Source organism: Primulina eburnea, chromosome 8 (assembly GCF_022965805.1).
Source record: "Primulina eburnea isolate SZY01 chromosome 8, ASM2296580v1, whole genome shotgun sequence".
Classification (NCBI taxonomy): Eukaryota; Viridiplantae; Streptophyta; class Magnoliopsida; order Lamiales; family Gesneriaceae; genus Primulina; species Primulina eburnea.
In genome coordinates this window covers 6669370-6688179 of record NC_133108.1, presented here as the reverse complement: position 1 = coordinate 6688179, position 18810 = coordinate 6669370, and the positions used below count along the sequence as shown (strand labels likewise).

Sequence of the window (18810 nt, the reverse complement as noted above, 5' to 3'; positions counted from 1 at the left end):
CCCCCACAATATTTAAAAATAACATACTCATTAAAACTATAATGAGTTCTCCCCCTATATTTTTGAAATTTTGAAAATTATAAAAGAAGAGGGATAACTAACCAATTTTCTCCATGGCTCATTTTCTGCCGCAGCACATATGCTCTGTCTTCAAAGATTAAACTGCATTTTCTCAAGCATAATTAGGCTGCAAATTTTATACCGCTGTAAACCTCTACGAGTCTAGTTTGCAACGCAAAAAACGGTTTGTCATTTGGACACCCGAGCAAGGAGATATGTCAGTTTTCCCATGGTCGCTACAAGCTGCGCGAAAATTCAGTTTTGCATATATATGTGTAAAAAATCTGAAATAATGAATTTTAAACATCAAAATCAGTTTCAATGTTCTTTCAAGAACAACCCGCTCTGATACCAATTGATAGGATCGATTATGGGGGTAATCGTTGAGCTAAAATAGCTCGGTTCTTGAAATATTGAACACCGATGAATTAAATCGAGTTTGGTGTTCAAACCAAGCGGAAAATACTCGAAATAATCCTTCGTAGAAACCGAATAAATAATTTTTAAACCATTTAAAATATATGCACGTTGAATGAGTTAAAATATTCAGTTGAAGCATTTTATCAAACACTTGGTGTACAATATTTTGGTATTTGAAGAACACATAAAATGCTTCAACAATGCATCTTTAAAACTATGAAATGATAAGTAAATGCAATAAAGAAATAGACACGAATTTGTTTATGGATGTTCGGAGATTTCAAACACTCCTACGTCACCCCTTCTTCCCCTTGGGAAGGATCCACTAGAAGACTTTGATTTATACAACTCATTGTACAAACCCATTCAGCTAGGGCTTACCCACTGCCTAAAACTGAACTCCTAGCACTCAAGATTGTAGGCAGCACCTCACAATCAGCATATTGTTTAATGTCTCATATGCAAAGACTACATACACAAGTTTATTGTCTTTGTGCAAGACTCACTCAACTAATCTTTGAAGCTCAACTCTCTTGTATAAGTGTGAGTGAATGTGTGTGAGGAATTTATCATTACAGTGTACATCTCAGTATCCTCACACAAGGGCTTGTGCTCTCAACTAGCTGATTTCTTCATGCTAAGTGCTCATGCTTTTAATCTCCTTAAAAAGCTCTTGTTTGATCTTCAAGATGTTGTATTTATAAGCCCCAACAATGATATATACGTTAGACACAAGAATATGACCGTTGGAAAGTTTCTGTACTGTTTCGGGAAGTGCAACGGTCAAATTCAGCTTACTGGGCATTTTTCCGACTGGTCAACTAGTCAACTCTGGTCAACTCAACTGGTCTTTCAGTTAGTCTGGTTCAGTGGGTCAGTTCAGTTTCAGCAGGTGTGCTGAAATCAGCCCAGCTGATTTCAGTTTGTGCAGAACCAGTAGCTTCATCGCCATTTAGCAGCATCTTAAGCTTCGATTCAGACTTTGACTTCTATTAATGATTTGTAGATCTTTGTCTTGTCTTTCCAACGCATACTGAATCGCTTCGTTTCGATGACTGAGCTGAGAGATATGACCAAAATACCGCAGCTGCTCAAACCCAACTGATTGCTGTTTTCGTGTGATCAGTTCGGTGGTTCAGCGATCAGTTAGGCCATGATAACATCCGATTTTGCCCAACTGACGTGAAATACAACTTGTTCGAAATTGAGTTTTCTAATCAGTCCAATTGGCGGATTGTCGTTTGGATCATCCAGCTGAGAGATATCTTCAAAATACAGAAGCTCGCCAGAAATTCAGTTTGTGCAGAATTCAGTTTCGGTTTGCTTCTTGTGTTTGCAACTTCACACTTGAGTAAATATGTTAGAAACACAATAACAAGTTTTGTTAACATCAAAATCAAGATTGCGAACTTGAAAAGTTCCAACATCCTCACTTGAACATGTCACTGAGAAGTAGAATTCCCACCAACATTAAGTTGAGTGAACCCTGCAAATGTAAAAATTGCAAATTTATTACTGATCAACATCACGGTAGTTTTCATTTAAACAAATCTAAAGTCACCATTTCCCCCAATTTATTTCTCCTTTTCCAACTCCACACACAAAAGAGCATAAACAGCAATTACCTTCCACCATGGTAGAAAATGATGGACCTCGTGATACTTTTTTATCCTGGGATTTGACCTCATTTTTTGCTCAAGTTTCAAACCTCGTATGACCCAATTTAACCATCGCTAATCCCATATGACCCGATTTAACGCAGCGCTAAACCGTCAGCGCCAAGGCGCCATGCACCAGCGCTGCGGCGCTACAAGGGCCGAACATCGGGCGCTACGGCACCACCCTCTACGACCAAAACCCCAAAACGAATTCCTAAGCCGAACTCTACCACACTCTCAACCAACCCGAACCAGACTCGAACCAACCTCTCCTAGTTCACCACCGAATCCTCCTAGACCGACCTAACCACTGCCCTCAGCCCCATGCACGCAGCTTACTCGATTCCAGCGATGCAAGCCCAAAAATCCAATCACTCGACCCTAACTTGCGGCTAGCTCCTTCGATCTCCCTTCCACCCGAGACCAGCCGTGCACGAGCTGCTCCAGACCGTGTCTCAGACCCACCAAGGCCTTCTCCACGTCCCTGGACGTCCCATGCATCCAGTGGCGGAGCCAGGAATCTGGCGCTACCCGGGCTAGAATTTTAAACTCTAACATTTTTTAATATTTAAAATTGATCTACCCGGGCTAATATCAAATTTATCCAAAATTATACAAAAATTTACATATAAATTTTTTTAAAAAATTTGGACTGCCCGGGCTAAAGCCCGGGTACAAGAACAACTACCTCCGCCCCTGCATGCATCGGCGCCCTTCTATTTTTCCGATCTAACCGAATATGCACTCACCCGAGCCAAAACCGATCGACCCCTTGCTTTACTATGAACCGATGCACTCTCAGCCTTAGTCAACTTAGTATAGCCCCCCCTTGGAACCTAGGTCTAGCAGCCCCTTGCACACGCACAAGCGAAAACGTGAGTTGCATGTAAAAGAGTATGCATATTTCATGTCAAAACCATATAAATCTGATGCACACGATAGACCTAAGAATCCCTCATGCAAAAACATACAAATCAACTTATAATGATGTGAATAATGAGAAAAACGAGATTTAGGGCGTGCCTTTGCATATTTACACACGAAAACCTTGATATAATTGCGGAGAACGTGCACCAGAACGGGGAAGAAATCTTTTGAAAAAGCTTGAGAAAATTAGGCAAGCTGCTGAATTTTGAAACTTGCTGCTGCTGAATGGGGAAGGGGCGGTCGAATGGTAATATGGATGTTTAGGATTTTTTTGGGGGTAGGTTTGGTGTAATATAATTAGTATAATGACCCTTAGTTAAAATTAATTAGGAGTAGTAGGAGTTTAGGCCCAATATAACTTAAAGTAGGACCATTAAGCCCAAAAACACCCTTGCAAAATATTTTGTTTAAGTATGTTTTTGAAAATATTGTCCGAACCCTTAAAAAGTCCCCCGACTTGCTAAAATTTGCGTACCGGTTTAAAATATTACTTGATAAGTAAAAATACCCCACCAAACCCATTTTCGAAAATCTCACCTATAGACACCATGTATCAAATAATCAAAGATAATAATTAATAAAAATATTTTTCCTTAACTGTCATCGGTCACTGTTCCTTGGTCAAATGCGAAATACTACTAGAAAGTCCTAATTCATGAAATCTTAACAACCATGAGACGTAAAACTTATGTCCTTCTACTTGACATCAATTTATCAACATACAAATCACTCCTTAAATGCCCCTACAATTGGAATTAAGGATATATTCATTTTTCAGAAAATAGATGTCCAATTGACTTTCTACAAATTAAAGTTGGCAAAAACTTGTGTGAGACGGTCTCACAGGTCGTATTTGTGAGACGGATCTCTTATTTGGGTCACCCATGAAAAAATATTACTTTTTTCATGCTAAGAGTATTACTTTTAATTGTGAATATGTGTAGGGTTAACCCGTCTCACGGATTATGATCCGTGAGACGGTCTCACATAAGACTCACTCATTAAAGTTATCATCCTTGTGCATATCCAAGATTAGCAGGAAATGTTGTTGAAACAAATTTACATTGATTGTTCTGAAACATCTCACCTCTAACTCGCAGCCAACCTCTCTCCTACAGTCCTACTCCAACCCTTTTGCTCAGTGGATAGGTGCATTGCATTGTGCATGCGCCTAAATGTTTTGACAATCCTTATTCCTGGACTTCATAGCTCAATTAGTATGATTCGCACTTAAATTTATCACACAATACGAATTTTCGACCATTTAAATGAAAGCTTTACATATTTAGCAAAGTAATGCGTCGAACCCATCGCAAAACTGAAAAAATCGGAAAAGTAATTTCGATCACATATCAAATCGAATTCTCAGAAACAACATTAACTTGAAACGACCAAAATTCAAAGTCGAAATCAAACAACTCTCACTACAACAGGAAAAATGTGCGAGCCAGCATCAAGAAAGTAAAGCACAGTTCCCAAATAAAACCAATTAAAGAACCAAACTAAATTTTAGTCATATTAAGCAAATAAAAAAAGAACTTCAACCCACAAACGAATAGCTGAACAACGAACTAATCTGCCCTTGGGATCTTCCTTGTTAACCTGTCCGTACAGGTCCGGAGCTCCGAGTGTGTACTCACTTCTCACCTCCAATCTCACCGACGGCATCGTTCTTCCACCAAGGATCGCAGGAAACGGGGAATCCCAAGAGACTCGCTACTTCACTCTCCATGCCTATTTGATCTAAAACAATAATTTATTTGAATCTACTCCACACATTAAGATAAGAATAAATAAATAATAAATAAAAAATTAAAACTCATATCATTTTTTCTCCAATTAATTTCATTAGAGGGATCCGACTTGACTCAAAATATAATAATAAAATATTAATTTCTACATCAAAAATATCATTTTCATGATATCTATGGATCGAGTCGACTAACCTCACTATATAAATCTGTGAGCGTTTCACAATAAACATATTCATAATAAATTTAATATGTTCTATACATTAAGAAAAAAATATGCTCCATATGTTTATATATATCATCCCAATCTATGAAGATAAGGCAGCGTTTGGTTTGGACGATAAAATAAATTAATGATTAGTATGTAAATGATAAAGAAAATGATTGTAGTAGAAATGTAATATAGAGTGTAAAATAGTATTTTGTTTGGTAAGATTTTTAAGTGTGGGATAATTTTGAATTTTTTGATTAAAGGACAAAATTGTCATTTCCTCTTTTTTTTTTCCTTCAACTCCGGCGGCAGTCGGCGGCGGCGACTGGCGGTGGACGGCCGGAAGAGGTGGTCGGCAGGGTCGGCAGCTGGCGGTGGACGCCGGAGGCGAGGCGGTCGTCGGTCGGAAGTTGCTGCGCCGCCGGCAGTCGTCGACGGCGGCAGTGGTCGGTGGTTACCGGCGACGGTGGTCGGCGGCGGTGGTCGGCCTTTGGCGGGGGTTGCCAGTGGATGGTCGTTGGAAGGAAGTAACGGTGAGTTTGAATTTAGGAGAAGGGTAAAATTGGAAAATACGATGGATTAAGAGTGGGATAAATAATCCTAAGGGGTGAGAAGGTATTATTTTAACCTATCTAATATAACCTAATCATTCATAGGAGGGATTGACTTGGTTAAATAAAAAACGTACCAAACGAGTGATTAGGTGGGTTTAAAAAAAATAAACCAACCTAATCAAACAAACCAAACGTTACCTAAGTGTATTCGTATGGTGGATGACACTATTATCCGATTTCCATATTGCTAGTTCAATCGAGAATCACCCAGGTGCAGCTCATAATCGAAATGCTGAGAAGAAATGGCAACCACCGAGTAGCAGCACATTTAAGCTCAGTGTGGATGCTTGTGTTAGTGAGAGGCTGGATCCATACAGTGTGGGCGGGGGTGCTACGGGATAGATAAGAATGGCTCCTATTGGTATTTGGTAAATAGATAAACAAACCTCTTTCGGTTGTTCATGTAGAATTACTGGCTATCCGGGAAGGTTAGCAACAAGAATTTCTAGGATGTCCAAGTTGCATTAGATTCTTTTCTGGCAATCCAAGTAGTTGCGGCCTATCATGAAGATTTTAGCTACGTTATAAAGTGTGCATCAGAAATTCAAGATCGTTTGATGACTCCAGTTATTACAGACGTTGTTCATGAACATAGATTGGCTAATATCGTAATTCATTCTATAGCACATTCTGTTTTTATCTCACATCTTTTGTGTGGTTGGATGATGAGTTTTCTTCTCAGTTGGTATGTTTTGTTACAAACTATTCCCGTAAAAAAAGTTACAAATTTATTGTCAAAAGAAAGAAGAAAAAAAGCGTATCCTATATTTTTACATTTCTTTAAATTATTTGTATCGATTTTAAATAAAACGGATCAAATCTTTTTTTATTTCCTTTGTCCAAACAAATAAACCAAGATTTCCATATCTGATTCAATTTTTTTCCTCAGTTAAATTCTTGGTACGAGACTACGAGTTAAGGGTTTTTGACTTTCATGTAGGAGCGTGTTAGGTATCTTTGCATTTAATTAAATATTTACTGACTAGTCTCACCCACTACTCTTATTAACCCAAAAAAAAAAAACTTGTCAATAATGAATTGGAAGAATTTTTTCTTTGCATTTTATTAAATAATTACTGATTAATCTCACCCACTACTCTTATTAACAAAAAAAAAAAAAAAAAAAAACTTGTCAGTAATGAATTGGTAGAATTTTTTTTTTGAATTCACCGTCAATACTAGATTTGCAGGTTTATAGAAGTCTGACATAGTTTAATTTATGTTATCTATGCATAAATATTTGATTGTTATACGATTTAAAATATTTAAGTCATACATTATTTCCATTGACTATAAATTTTGTAAGGTTATAAACATTATATCTTACTTGAGTCAAATAGATTACTACTTCTTAATCTGAACCAACCAAATTGAATTTAGTTTGGATATTTAATTAAATTATTTCATATAAATCAATTTTTAATATATTTTTTTTAAAAAAATCCATTATGAAATATATATATATATATATATATATTTATATATAGAAAGATAATTGTGAGACGGAAAGATCCGTCAACTCTGATCATATTAATAATGAAAAATATTATTTTTTAATGAATGAGCAAAATATAAGAACTGTCTTATAAAATTGACTCATAAAATCGTCTAACAAAATTTTTTGTATTAGATAAATCAGCTATAATATTGTATTATATAGTCCATAACCATACAAATTTGTGGGCTGGAGTGTGAAGTTTAGAAGGGTGTTTTTTTTATAATTAATGTTAAAAAAAATTCAAAAATAATTTTGAATTTTTTTTTTTTTTGCAAAACTACTTTAATCTTTAATCCGCGCTTAGTGCTTACAAAACGCGGACTCTCCACGTGGACGAGCGCTCTCGTCCACATGGAATATTATTTATTATTATTATTTAATTATTATCATTTATTATTATTTTGTGATGGGCACTTGTCCATTTAAGCTTATTGTTATTATTGTTTTTTATTATTAATTTAAATAATTAATTTAATTCGAATATATTATTATTATTATTATTATTATTATTATTATTATTATTTATTATAATTTTTAATTATTAATTAAATTCGAATGAAATATATAAATATTTATAATATATGTTAATTATTAAATATTTTGTATTATTTGGTTGGATGATTGAAAAATTAGAGATATGAGAGGATTGAAAGGAGAAAATTAAAGAGATATGTGAGGATTGAAGGGAGAAAATTAAAGATAATAAAAATAGTAGTCTTTCACCAATACACCGATAATAGGTTTAACTTTAGCATATAGTATCGATGAAACTTAAGCTGTATTATAATATTTTCATTCTATTATTAAATTTATATTGTTTATTTTCTATTTAAGCTATTATTATTAATTTAATTTCAATCGCAACATAAAAACTCACACGACGTGAAAGTATATTTATAAATATGCTATTATTATTTTTAATATAATTAATTTAATTCAAATGAAAATATATATATATATATTTATAATATAAGTTAATTATTAAATATATTGTATTATTTGATTGTGTGATTGAAAAATTAGAGATATGAGAGGATTAAAAGGAGAAAATTAAGGAGAATAAAAATAGTAGGCATTCATCAATGAGTGGGTCTCATGTGAGACCGTCTCACGGATATCAATCTGTGAGACGGGTCAACCCTACTGATATTCACAATAAAAAGTAATAGAACCATTTCCAAAATAACACGCTAATAGACAACGGTTCATAGAACCGTTGTCATTGACCCAAAAACCGTTGTCTTTGACCCCCCAAAGACAACGGTTGTTTAAAACCGTTGTCTTTGGCCCCTCAAAGACAACGGTTTTAAAAAACCGTTGTCTTTGATCCCCAAAAGACAACGGTTTTGGCTAAAACCGTTGTTAAAAACTCTACGACAACGGTTTTGCACAAAAATCGTTGTCGTATGTGTGTTGTTGTATGGCGTTTTTCTTGTAGTGACTTTTTCATAGATAATCCAAATAAGAGATTCGTCTCACAAATACGATCTGTGAGACCGTTTTACACAAGTTTTTGCATTCATCAATACACCAATAATATGTTTAACTTTAACATATATTGTCGATAAAACTTACACTGAATTACAATATTTTCATTCTATTTATAAATGTACATTGTTTATTTTCTATTTAAGCTATTATTATCAATTGAATTTCAATCACAACATTAAAATAAAATATTAATCACAACATAAAAATACAATATTAATATATTATACAAGTAATTATTAATGCTTGCTTGCTTCCTCCACTGTTGGCCTTCTCATTTTTATAGATTGATTTATTTAATAAATCTATTAATAATAATAAACCCATTATATATAATTATATGTTTTACAATTAAATTTTTTTATGAAATATGTGTATATATAATTTTGAGAGAATTTGAAATAGGTCTTCCTAAAATATCTTTTTGAACAATTGATTTTATGTACGTTTTCTTGGAACAATAATTTAAAAATAAAAAATATTTTTCAATTCTCTCATATCTCTCATATTTTTAATCATCTCATATTTTTAAAATGGAACAATAAATATTTTTTCAATCCTCTCATATTTTTAAAATGTTGATTTTATGTACGTTTTTTTTCAATCCTCTCATATCTCTAATTTTTCAATCACCGAACCAAATAATACAAAATATTTATAATTAACATATATTATAAATATTTATATTTTATATTTTTAATTTGAATTAAATTAATTATTTAAAATAATAATAAAGAATAATAATAATAAGCTTATGTGGACAAGTGCCCATCACAAAATAATAATAAATAATAATAATAAAATAATAATAAATAATAATAAAAATATACGGAAAATACTTGTGTGAGACGGTCTCACGGGTATTATTTGTGAGACGGATCTCTTATTTTTGGGTCATCCACGAAAAAGTATTACTTTTTATGCTAAGAGTATTATTTTTTATTGTGAATATGGGTAGGGTTGACCCGTCTCACATATTAAGATCCGTGAGATGGTCTCACATAAGACCCACTCAAAATATACAGTGCTCGGCCACGTGGATGAGCGTCCGCGTTTACAAAGCGTAGCGCAGATTAAAGTAGTTTGCAAAAAAAAAAAATTAAATTATTTTTGAATTTTTTTTTTACATTAATTATAAAAAAAAACCCAGTTTAGAAAGACTATCTTAAAAATCCTGACTGTAGAACACAAGGCTCATTTTGCGGCAGAGACGGGAGAGATGAGACCAACGTATAAGCCGAATTATTCCTTGTATTGTAATATTTAATTATTAATTCATAAAACTCTACATATTACTGACATTGAATAATCAAATAAATTCTTGAAATACTCCGATCTACATTTTATAAATACCTCCTTTAAAATTTTTATAACTTATCATGTATCGCATTCCTCAAATTAAATTTCAAATTTTAAAAATAATTTCCCCAAATAAGAAAAAAAAACTGAATTAATATGTAATTTGCGTTTACTTATCGATTTTTAAATGTAGAGAATCTCAATAAATAATAATTTAATCACTTTGATACTCACGGGAAATTTAGGGTCTGATTTCAGCAATTGTCACTAGTCAAGGCGCAGGTTTCAAAATTGTCTTGAGCTTGAAATCACGAATAAGACCGTTAGAAGGGGGGCCAGGAGAGTGTCCTGGCGTAGCCACTCCGATGCTCAAGTTAGAGACCGATGATATAAGTAGAGAGCAGCTAAGAGTGCTGCTGAAAAAGAATATAGTGAATGCAATATCATATGCTCAAACCTGGTATTTATAGAAGAATACTTGGGCCCTTGATAGGCCTATATTTCATTTGGGCTAGGGATGGGCCAGGGGTAGTGGGCCCATCCAGGGGTATCACCAGTCTCCCCTTCTCCCGAGTCCAACTGAATCGTAGGTTCGAAGTTCGATTTATTTTGTTGTCCTTGGTTTACAAGGCGTGAATTATGCAGTTTTCCTCTGTTGCTCATTACATCGACTCGTCGTCCCGTTGGTGTGCTGTCGTTGTGCCACCAAACTTAAATTCCTACTCTTTAAATAAAACTAGTGTAATGGTCAGTATGGTCGAATCCACAGGGAACGGGGGATAATTCCTTTCGAGTAAAATACAAATAAAGGGGGGATTTTGGATATGAATTAAATAAAATACTAGATTTAATTTAACATGCAAGAAGAAATAACAAATCAAGATGAAAAACTAATTAAATGAAAATTAATATTACCAAGCTCGATTCAAGGGATTTCTACTATTCAATTGTATCACTGTTCATCGGCGAACATATATTTATTCATGCAATTACAAGCAATTAACTTTAGAATTATATGGATAGCCGCTAAAATTCTTGTGTTTTCCTAAAATAATTGAACAAACCCAGCATCCAGTCAAAACTTATTAATAATTAACTGGGCACGATAGCGTTCCATATTAATTAAAAATAGCATTTTCGTTTTGTGAAAACAGTTAATCCTAAATCTAACAATCGAGATAGCTGCAATTGATAGATCGAGTTTCGTTGATTTATTTAGATTAAATATGCTATGATAGCACAACACACCTAATCTATCGCTACTCATGTACCAATCGTTCATGACAATTACGGATCACTGAATTCATGGATAGCAGTAGAAAATTATATATCAAATTAAATTGTCAGATTAACCGAGATATAACTTTCATATAAATAAATCATAAATCAACGAATACTTGAACAAAACACGAATATTAAATTAAAGTGCAAAAAACCTCACAGTGATAAATCGAAATAGTAAAAATATCCCTTGAATAGAAATAAAACTTAGCCTAAAAGTGTGGAGAGAGTTTGAGAGAAAATCCTTGAGCCCCTTGTTCCTTGTGCTTCACGTGAGATTTTTGGAGAGGAGGGTGAGTTCTCAAAAGTGAATTGATTGTGCTTCCGCCTCCTCTTACGTGAATAGTAGGTCAAAGAAGGAAAAATTGGGTCCAAAATCTTTGCTAAAAGCCACTAATCTCTAATTAACCTAATTCTTAAAATATAATATAATAGATAATATTTTATCTATATTTTCCCTCTTTGTAATTTTTGGCAGCTGAAATATCATCACAAGGCGTGGCCACGCCTTATTCCCGGACCTCTTCTGGTTTGGCCATTTTCTTTCAAACGCTATCTTGGAAACTTCAAATATGATAAACATCACCTTTTTAGCTCAAATTTGCTCCAAGACCGTAAAAGTTCCTCCTACAATAAAATTACACAAAAATGTATCAATTAAACATATCGGAGGTTGAAATAACGGGAAATATGAAAATAAAATATTAACTATTACGAGCCTATCACCCGTCTTGCCTATCTCATCCTCACCCCTTCGCAGCCACGCCTACCTCTCTTTCTCCACTCGCCTCTCAACTATGCACGCACTTCCTTCTCCCTCGTCATTGCACTCCCTAGATATCTCAAAGCTAATGACTTGGTCTTGTGGTAAGTATGCACCCCAAGATATCTCAAAGTTCTCCAACTTTCTCCCATGCGCCTTCTTTGCTCGCCTAGAGTCTCCATCAGTAGCACCCTCCGAGATCATATGAATCATTTCTCTAATATGGTGGTTATCCTCATTTATTCCCCTCGGTTCGACGAGCTCCTGAGGGACATCTTGACCTCGACGTTCCTCTCTCTGCTCCCCGAGCCTCTGATTTATCCACGGAGGGCCTTGACCATGCCTAGGGGACAGGCGAGACCTCTGTCGACTCCCGGATGAGGATCTTTCTCGTCTGTCCTACGAAGGCAATCTAACACTTCTCTCAACCTTTTGCAACTTCTCCCACCTCCCCTCGGGCTCCCTCACCTCCATCACCTTGTCACGACTCCTATCCAGAGGAACAAAGGATGAGAATTGTGGTCTTCCCCTAGCTTTATCCTCCTCCCTCTCGCCCGCACCTCTCTTCCTGCCTCCTCTTTCCGCTCCCTCAACTCTACTTCCCCCAGGCCACTGCTCCATCATCTTATGATGCTGGGCATCTTCTAAATTTACATGTTTTTCCGCCCGAGATAACAGATCATCATAATTTGATGAAGGTTTCTTGACCAATGATTTAAAGAACTCCGCTCCCCTCAGTCCTTGGGTAAAGACACTTATCATGATGTCAGGGGAAACATCTAGTATATCCAGTGCCACGTCGTTTAAACGCCAGATAAATTCTCGCAGAGTTTCAGCTTCTTGCTGCTTCATCACAAACAGGCTCAAATAATTTCTCTGGCGTCTCTTGCTGGTAGTGAATCTGTGCAAGAAAGCAGCAGAAAAATCCTTGAAAGATCGTAGAGAATTGTGCTGCAAGGTGTTAAACCATTGTTGAGCTGACCTCACAAACGTGCCCAAAAACATCTTACACTTAACTCCATCTGAATACTGATGCAACAGAGCTGCGTTCTCAAACCTTCCAAATGTTCTTCTTGGTCAGTACGTCCATCGTATTCTCCCAAATTCGACTGCCGGAAATTTGGAAGAAGCCCTTCTTCCAAAATGGCCAGTGAAAAAAAACTTTCTCTCTTCCCTTCGCTTGGGAGGGGTTGTGTCTCTTCAATCCTGCTCTTCTGGCCCTCAGCATTTTCCCCTCGCTTCTGGCGAGTGGCCTGCTCTTCAACGAACATAGACTCTTGGTTCATCTTCATGGCCTCTTCCACTGTCCGGGTAATAAAATGGCCCAACTGTTCCAGGGTCAAGTTCCTCACATTCTCATTAGGACGGGGTGGCTCAACCTTTGTCTCATGACGGGGTTGCTTAGCTCTTGTTTCTTGACGGGGTTGTTCATGCCTCGTCTCAAGATGCTGTTGTTCATGTCTTGTCTCAACACGAGATTGTTCGGGTCCCATATGAGGACGCGACAATGATGTGTTAGTTCTTCTACTCCATTTCCTACCTGACATCTCTACGTCTCTGTCCAAATTTCCCACAGATGGCGCCAACTGATACGCATGGGAAATTTAGGGTCTGATTCCAGTAAGTGTCATTAGTCCAGACGTAGGTTTCAAAATTGTCTCGAGCCTGAAATCACGAAATAAGACTGTTAGAAGGGAGCCATGAGGATGTCCTGGCGTAGCCCCTCCGACGCTAAAGTCAGAGACTGATGATATAAGTAGAGAGCAGCTAAGGGTGCTGCTGAAAAACAATATATTGAATGGAATATCATATCCTCAAACCTGGTATTTATAGAAGAATACCTGGGCCCTTGATGGGGCTTGTCTTTCATTTGGGCTCGGGATGAGCTAGGGGTAGTGGGCTCATCCATGAGATATCACACTTGATATATATGGTACCATTTTTTCAATACTTTTTGTATTGAAGTGATAGTTATATATAAAATATTATCCCAAAAATATAGTAAAGAATATATATTTTACGCTCAAATAAGATGAAATCGAAAAGTCACAAAAGATGCTAAGATAAACAAACCTTCATCGTATTTTTCAGAATATGTGTAATATAATTAATTAGTTCTTAAACTTAAGTATAAGATATATGACTAAGACATAGAAATTATCATTAGCCCCGTGAGATTCTTGCTGTTTCTAAATTTAATAAAGACACTGATTATAAATTATAGAAGGTCACGAAAATAATTTAAAAGAGACACCTTTCGGTCAAAACGGATGGTTAGACAGATTCCTACCGGTATGTATATAACAAAGTAGGGGAAATAGGCCAAAAACTCCAGCAAAAACGACTATTATTTACGACATATATAAATAAAGTAAATCAGTTCTATCAAGTTTTTATATATCAAAGATTTTATATTATTTGTGGATATTAATGCACCTCCGGAGCAAAACTACTCCCTTCGTCCCATTCATTTAGGATGAATGTTTTTTCATCTGTTTTAATTATAAAATCCTTTTTTTTATATTTAGTATCATTTTCCTCGATCTTTTAACAATAAACAAGATTAAAGAGTCACAAGAATCGCAGATTACTCCACCTATCGCTGTATTATCTCCGTAACTGGAGTTGATCGCAAAACATTAAGTGTAAATAAATGCGTTTTATAACTTATAATACCTTCACCGATTAGGTGGAGTAGCCACTTTTTTCCTAGAAAACAACGTGCTAAATGCTAGAACTATTTTCATTAGCACAAATATTTTTGTGAGGAGGTGTCACGAGTCAATTTTATGAGACTGATATTGTTGGGTGCAATAATTGTTTCTGTTTGGTAGAGTGATCGAACCGTGATACTTGTGCTGCTGTGTGGTTTAAAAGATTTGAGTTGCACCATAACCACTAGCTATATATAGCTTATGGTAAAGCGACAAACGCTCGGTCCTACATATATCTTATTTGGGCTATTCATAAAAAAATATTAATTTTTATACAAAAAATATTACTTATTATTGTAAATATTGACAAAGTTGAAGCGTCTCACGGATAAAAATTTGTGATACCATCTCACAACAAACTTGATGATTCATTAGTTTTCCAATCACCCCTTGGACGATAATTTTGCAACATTATTTTGAAGGAATTAAATGCCTGGCATGATAAATAAATACTAGAAAGTAAAAATTATTGAATATCGATAAAAACTTAATCTAATATTAAAATCAACTGCTAAAACGTACATCAATTATGAAAAACCTAGTACATCATTGCGCTCACTTATAACTGGTTATATTTTGTACAAGGTTTCAGTATGAAATAAATTTGAATTCGATTATTTGCTCACTTTGTGCCTGAATAATATAATACACCAGGCTATTCTCAGATATAATTAACCAAAAAATAATCGAGGGTCTGTACAAGGTATGATCGTATGAGTGTAACTGTGTAAATTTTAACGGTCAGGGCGGATGAGACAAAATTATCTGTCATACTTAATGTTCCAAATCATGCTACACTTTGTTCAAATAAGCTCCGTTTACAAAATTTATTAAAAAGTAAAGGCACTAAACATCATTTATGAACAAAATACAATTGATCATTGATAAAACTTTCAATTCATCTATTTTAATTTAAAGGAATCGACAATAAATTATATATCAAGCATGATAAATGATTAAAATGATATGTGGATGATTTTTTTTATTTTAAAAAATATATGATCGAAAGTTTTTAGTGATTTATTATATTTTCTTCATGTATGGTGTTTATGGAATTTACTTTTTAATAATTTTTGCAAACGAGACTTGTTTGAGCAAAATGTAACATGGTTTGGATCATCAAGTATTATAGAGGACTTCGTCCCAGGGTGGATATGTGTAATTCGAAAAACAATTATGGGTCGGGTCTCGGGTCTTAGTGGACTTGACTTATATCTGATCTATTGCCATCTCTAATTGCGCTGACGCTAGTAAGAGTTGTGGATTCAAACTCGTGATTCAACAAAGTTGCAAATGAGAAATAATATTTCAGTTAGGATGTTTTGAATTTTATCTAAATATTTTGAATAAAAATTTCAATAATAAGAATGAATAAATCAAATATTCAAATCTTTTAAAATTATATGTTTATAGCCTAACCACAAAATTAAACTCTGATTACAGTTATGAAATCAGTATACATATATGCGTTTAATTAATAAATTAATTAAATAACCACATATTCAAAGACTAAGTAATGCCAATTGATAGCGTATTGTACCTGGTGTATTTAATAAAGACAAGTTGCAATTAATTGTCCATCGATAAATTGAGTAGGTCTCTTGTGAGAAGGTCTCACAAATCTTTATCTGTGAGGCCTGTCAATGCAACCGATATTCACAATAAAAAGTATTACTCTTAGCATAAAAAGTTGTGTTTTTACATGAATGACCCAAATAAAATATTTGTCTCACAAAATACGACTCGTAAGACCGCCCCACACAAGTTTTTCCCGATACATATAGTATTACCTTTACGACATTGTTCTAAGATTTATTCAACGACAGTAAATGAATTACATGCATTTTTTCTTGTTGTTCCATGCATTTTATCATATTAGAAAAATATTATGGTTCGTGTAGCCATTGAATCAACCATTGGAGTAACAACGAACTAACCCTATATAATATTAGAGGAATTCAGGCATCAAATAACCACCGATAATTTTTTTTTTTATATTATGACTATGTATAGATATTATCCATAATCTATAAAATTGATAGAGAATATTACAAATGTTCAAACGATGAAAACTACTCTACTTAAATAATTATTTTAGTTAATAATAAAATAATTTATTATATATATGTAAAAGAATTAATTCATGCAGGTACGGTATGATGATGGATTACGAAGTATCGGCAGCGGCCCCAATATTTCATGTCTACTTAAACAAAGTGAGGCATGATTGATCTCATCTCTCTCAAGGTTCACCGTACTCTTCCATCTGCAGTAATTTCTGTCCCCCACCCACTTTCTTTTTCTCCAATTGCCGAAAATAAGCATGAATTCTTCTTCTGCAACAATCATCTCAAACGAATATCATGTTGGAACCTCCGAGGGCAACAATATTCAGGGACCGCGGCAGCTCAGCCGCTATGAATCCCAAAAGAGACGAGACTGGAACTCTTTCGGGCAGTACTTGGAAACCCAGAAGCCTCCTCTCTCTTTATCTCAATGCAACTGTAACCATGTTATTAAATTCCTTCGATACTTAGATCAGTTCGGAAAGACCAAGGTTCATTTACAAGGTTGTGTGTTCTTTGGCCGGCCTGATCAGCCGGAGCCTTGCACCTGCCCGTTAAGGCAGGCTTGGGGCAGTCTCGATGCTTTGATCGGACGACTCAGGGCAGCTTACGAAAAGAACGGTGGATCACCGGAGAGAAACCCTTTCGGGAACGTGTCGATTCGGGCATATTTGCGTGAAGTGAAGGAGTGTCAAGCTCAGGCAAGAGGGATTGTGTTTGAAAAGAAGAAGAGGAAGAGAGTAAAACATCCGATCATGAATCTAAAGCCGCCAGCTTGAATCAAGTTAGCCCTTCTGCCGTGGAATAAATAAAATGGTAGATTTCTCACTCGATTTTCATCGCCATATGATTAAATAATTAATTAATCTTCAGTCCGTCCCATCAAATATGTCAGAAAAATATCAGTTAACTGATATTGCTCATAGTTTAGCAGAAACCGATGTTGGGGATGCCGACAAGATAAAAATGCCCTAGATTCACTAACAAAAAAACCCTAGTTTTGGTGTGCACCTGAGTATAACATTTACTCATGAGAACTGCATACATACGTATAGTGAATAGACGATCGACAATTAATATATACTATATATTAAAAGGTGCACACGTGTTGTATGTGTTATTATTATTTTTAATTTGACCAAATAATATTAATCAATTAACACGAAATTATTTTCAATTTAGAAGAGTTGTTTGTTTAAAAGAGAAGTTTTGTTTAGATTTTTTTCTATGTAAAATATGGAGTGACTTGAGGAGGTTTTTAGTGAGGTAAGAAAGGTAATTATGAAATTAAATATTTTGATATCCTCTAAAATAGTTAATATGATGATCACATTTTTAATATAATAATACAGATAATTCCTTATCAAACGGTTCGCACTCTACATTGTTTCTCCCTTTCTTCTTGGTTTTTTCTAATATATCATCATTGACTAAGTTTTGCAAATAAATGCAACCATTTATTGAATAAGTTAAATAATCATAAAATATGAAGCTTGTTTGTATCTCAAATCTTTTTAACGAATGAAACAATTTGGAGCCTGATTTCTGTAGCTCTTATACGGCAATATAATTATGCTCTCAGCAATCATCCTCCTGACAATTTTCTTATCTTATAATTCATGAAATTCGAACATATCAGGTTGATTCTAGTTAAAGAATCGAGCTCTTATCGTTGTACCAAAATCTTCAATTGATGATAAAGCTGCAATTAATTTTTTTAAAACCTTAAAACCACCCAAGAAACATATATATTTTGATGACTCTCACAAAATGGGCAATTTACTACTCTCCTTCATTGACCAACTAAAAGTGTACTTAGAATATATATATGACTCCTCAAGAATTGTGGAGTGGATTCAAGCCAAATATATTACATCCTTGATTTTTTGGAAGTGTTTCCATACAAGAAACTGATTTTTAATTAACCAATATTTGATAAGAATTAGAAATAATTATTTTAAAAAGAAAATTAAAATAATTAAGCTAAATAATTTAATTGTGTGTTAAAAATATGTAACTAGAAATATCGAAATTGTAGACTATATTAAAGTACGTACACA

General features: G+C 34.7%; 1 protein-coding gene and 1 long non-coding RNA gene across 2 annotated transcripts; one reads left to right on the top strand and one right to left on the bottom strand.

Moving 5' to 3' along the window:
* Positions 1-1905: 1905 nt before the first annotated feature.
* Positions 1906-4824, bottom strand: LOC140838754 (uncharacterized). Its single transcript, XR_012119656.1, has 3 exons — positions 4153-4824; positions 2106-2980; positions 1906-1966 (listed from the first exon to the last, which is right to left on the bottom strand). It is a non-coding gene; the product is annotated as an uncharacterized lncRNA (long non-coding RNA).
* Positions 4825-17007: 12183 nt separating this feature from the next.
* Positions 17008-17529, top strand: LOC140838936 (protein LIGHT-DEPENDENT SHORT HYPOCOTYLS 10-like). Its single transcript, XM_073205564.1, has one exon. It carries the CDS (start codon positions 17008-17010, stop codon positions 17527-17529), a length of 522 nt encoding a protein of 173 aa, XP_073061665.1.
* Positions 17530-18810: the final 1281 nt, after the last annotated feature.

Excerpts from the sequence above, each read along its gene's own strand:
- LOC140838936 (XM_073205564.1), top strand. The coding sequence starts at position 17,008 with ATGAATTCTTCTTCTGCAACAATCATCTCAAACGAATATCATGTTGGA.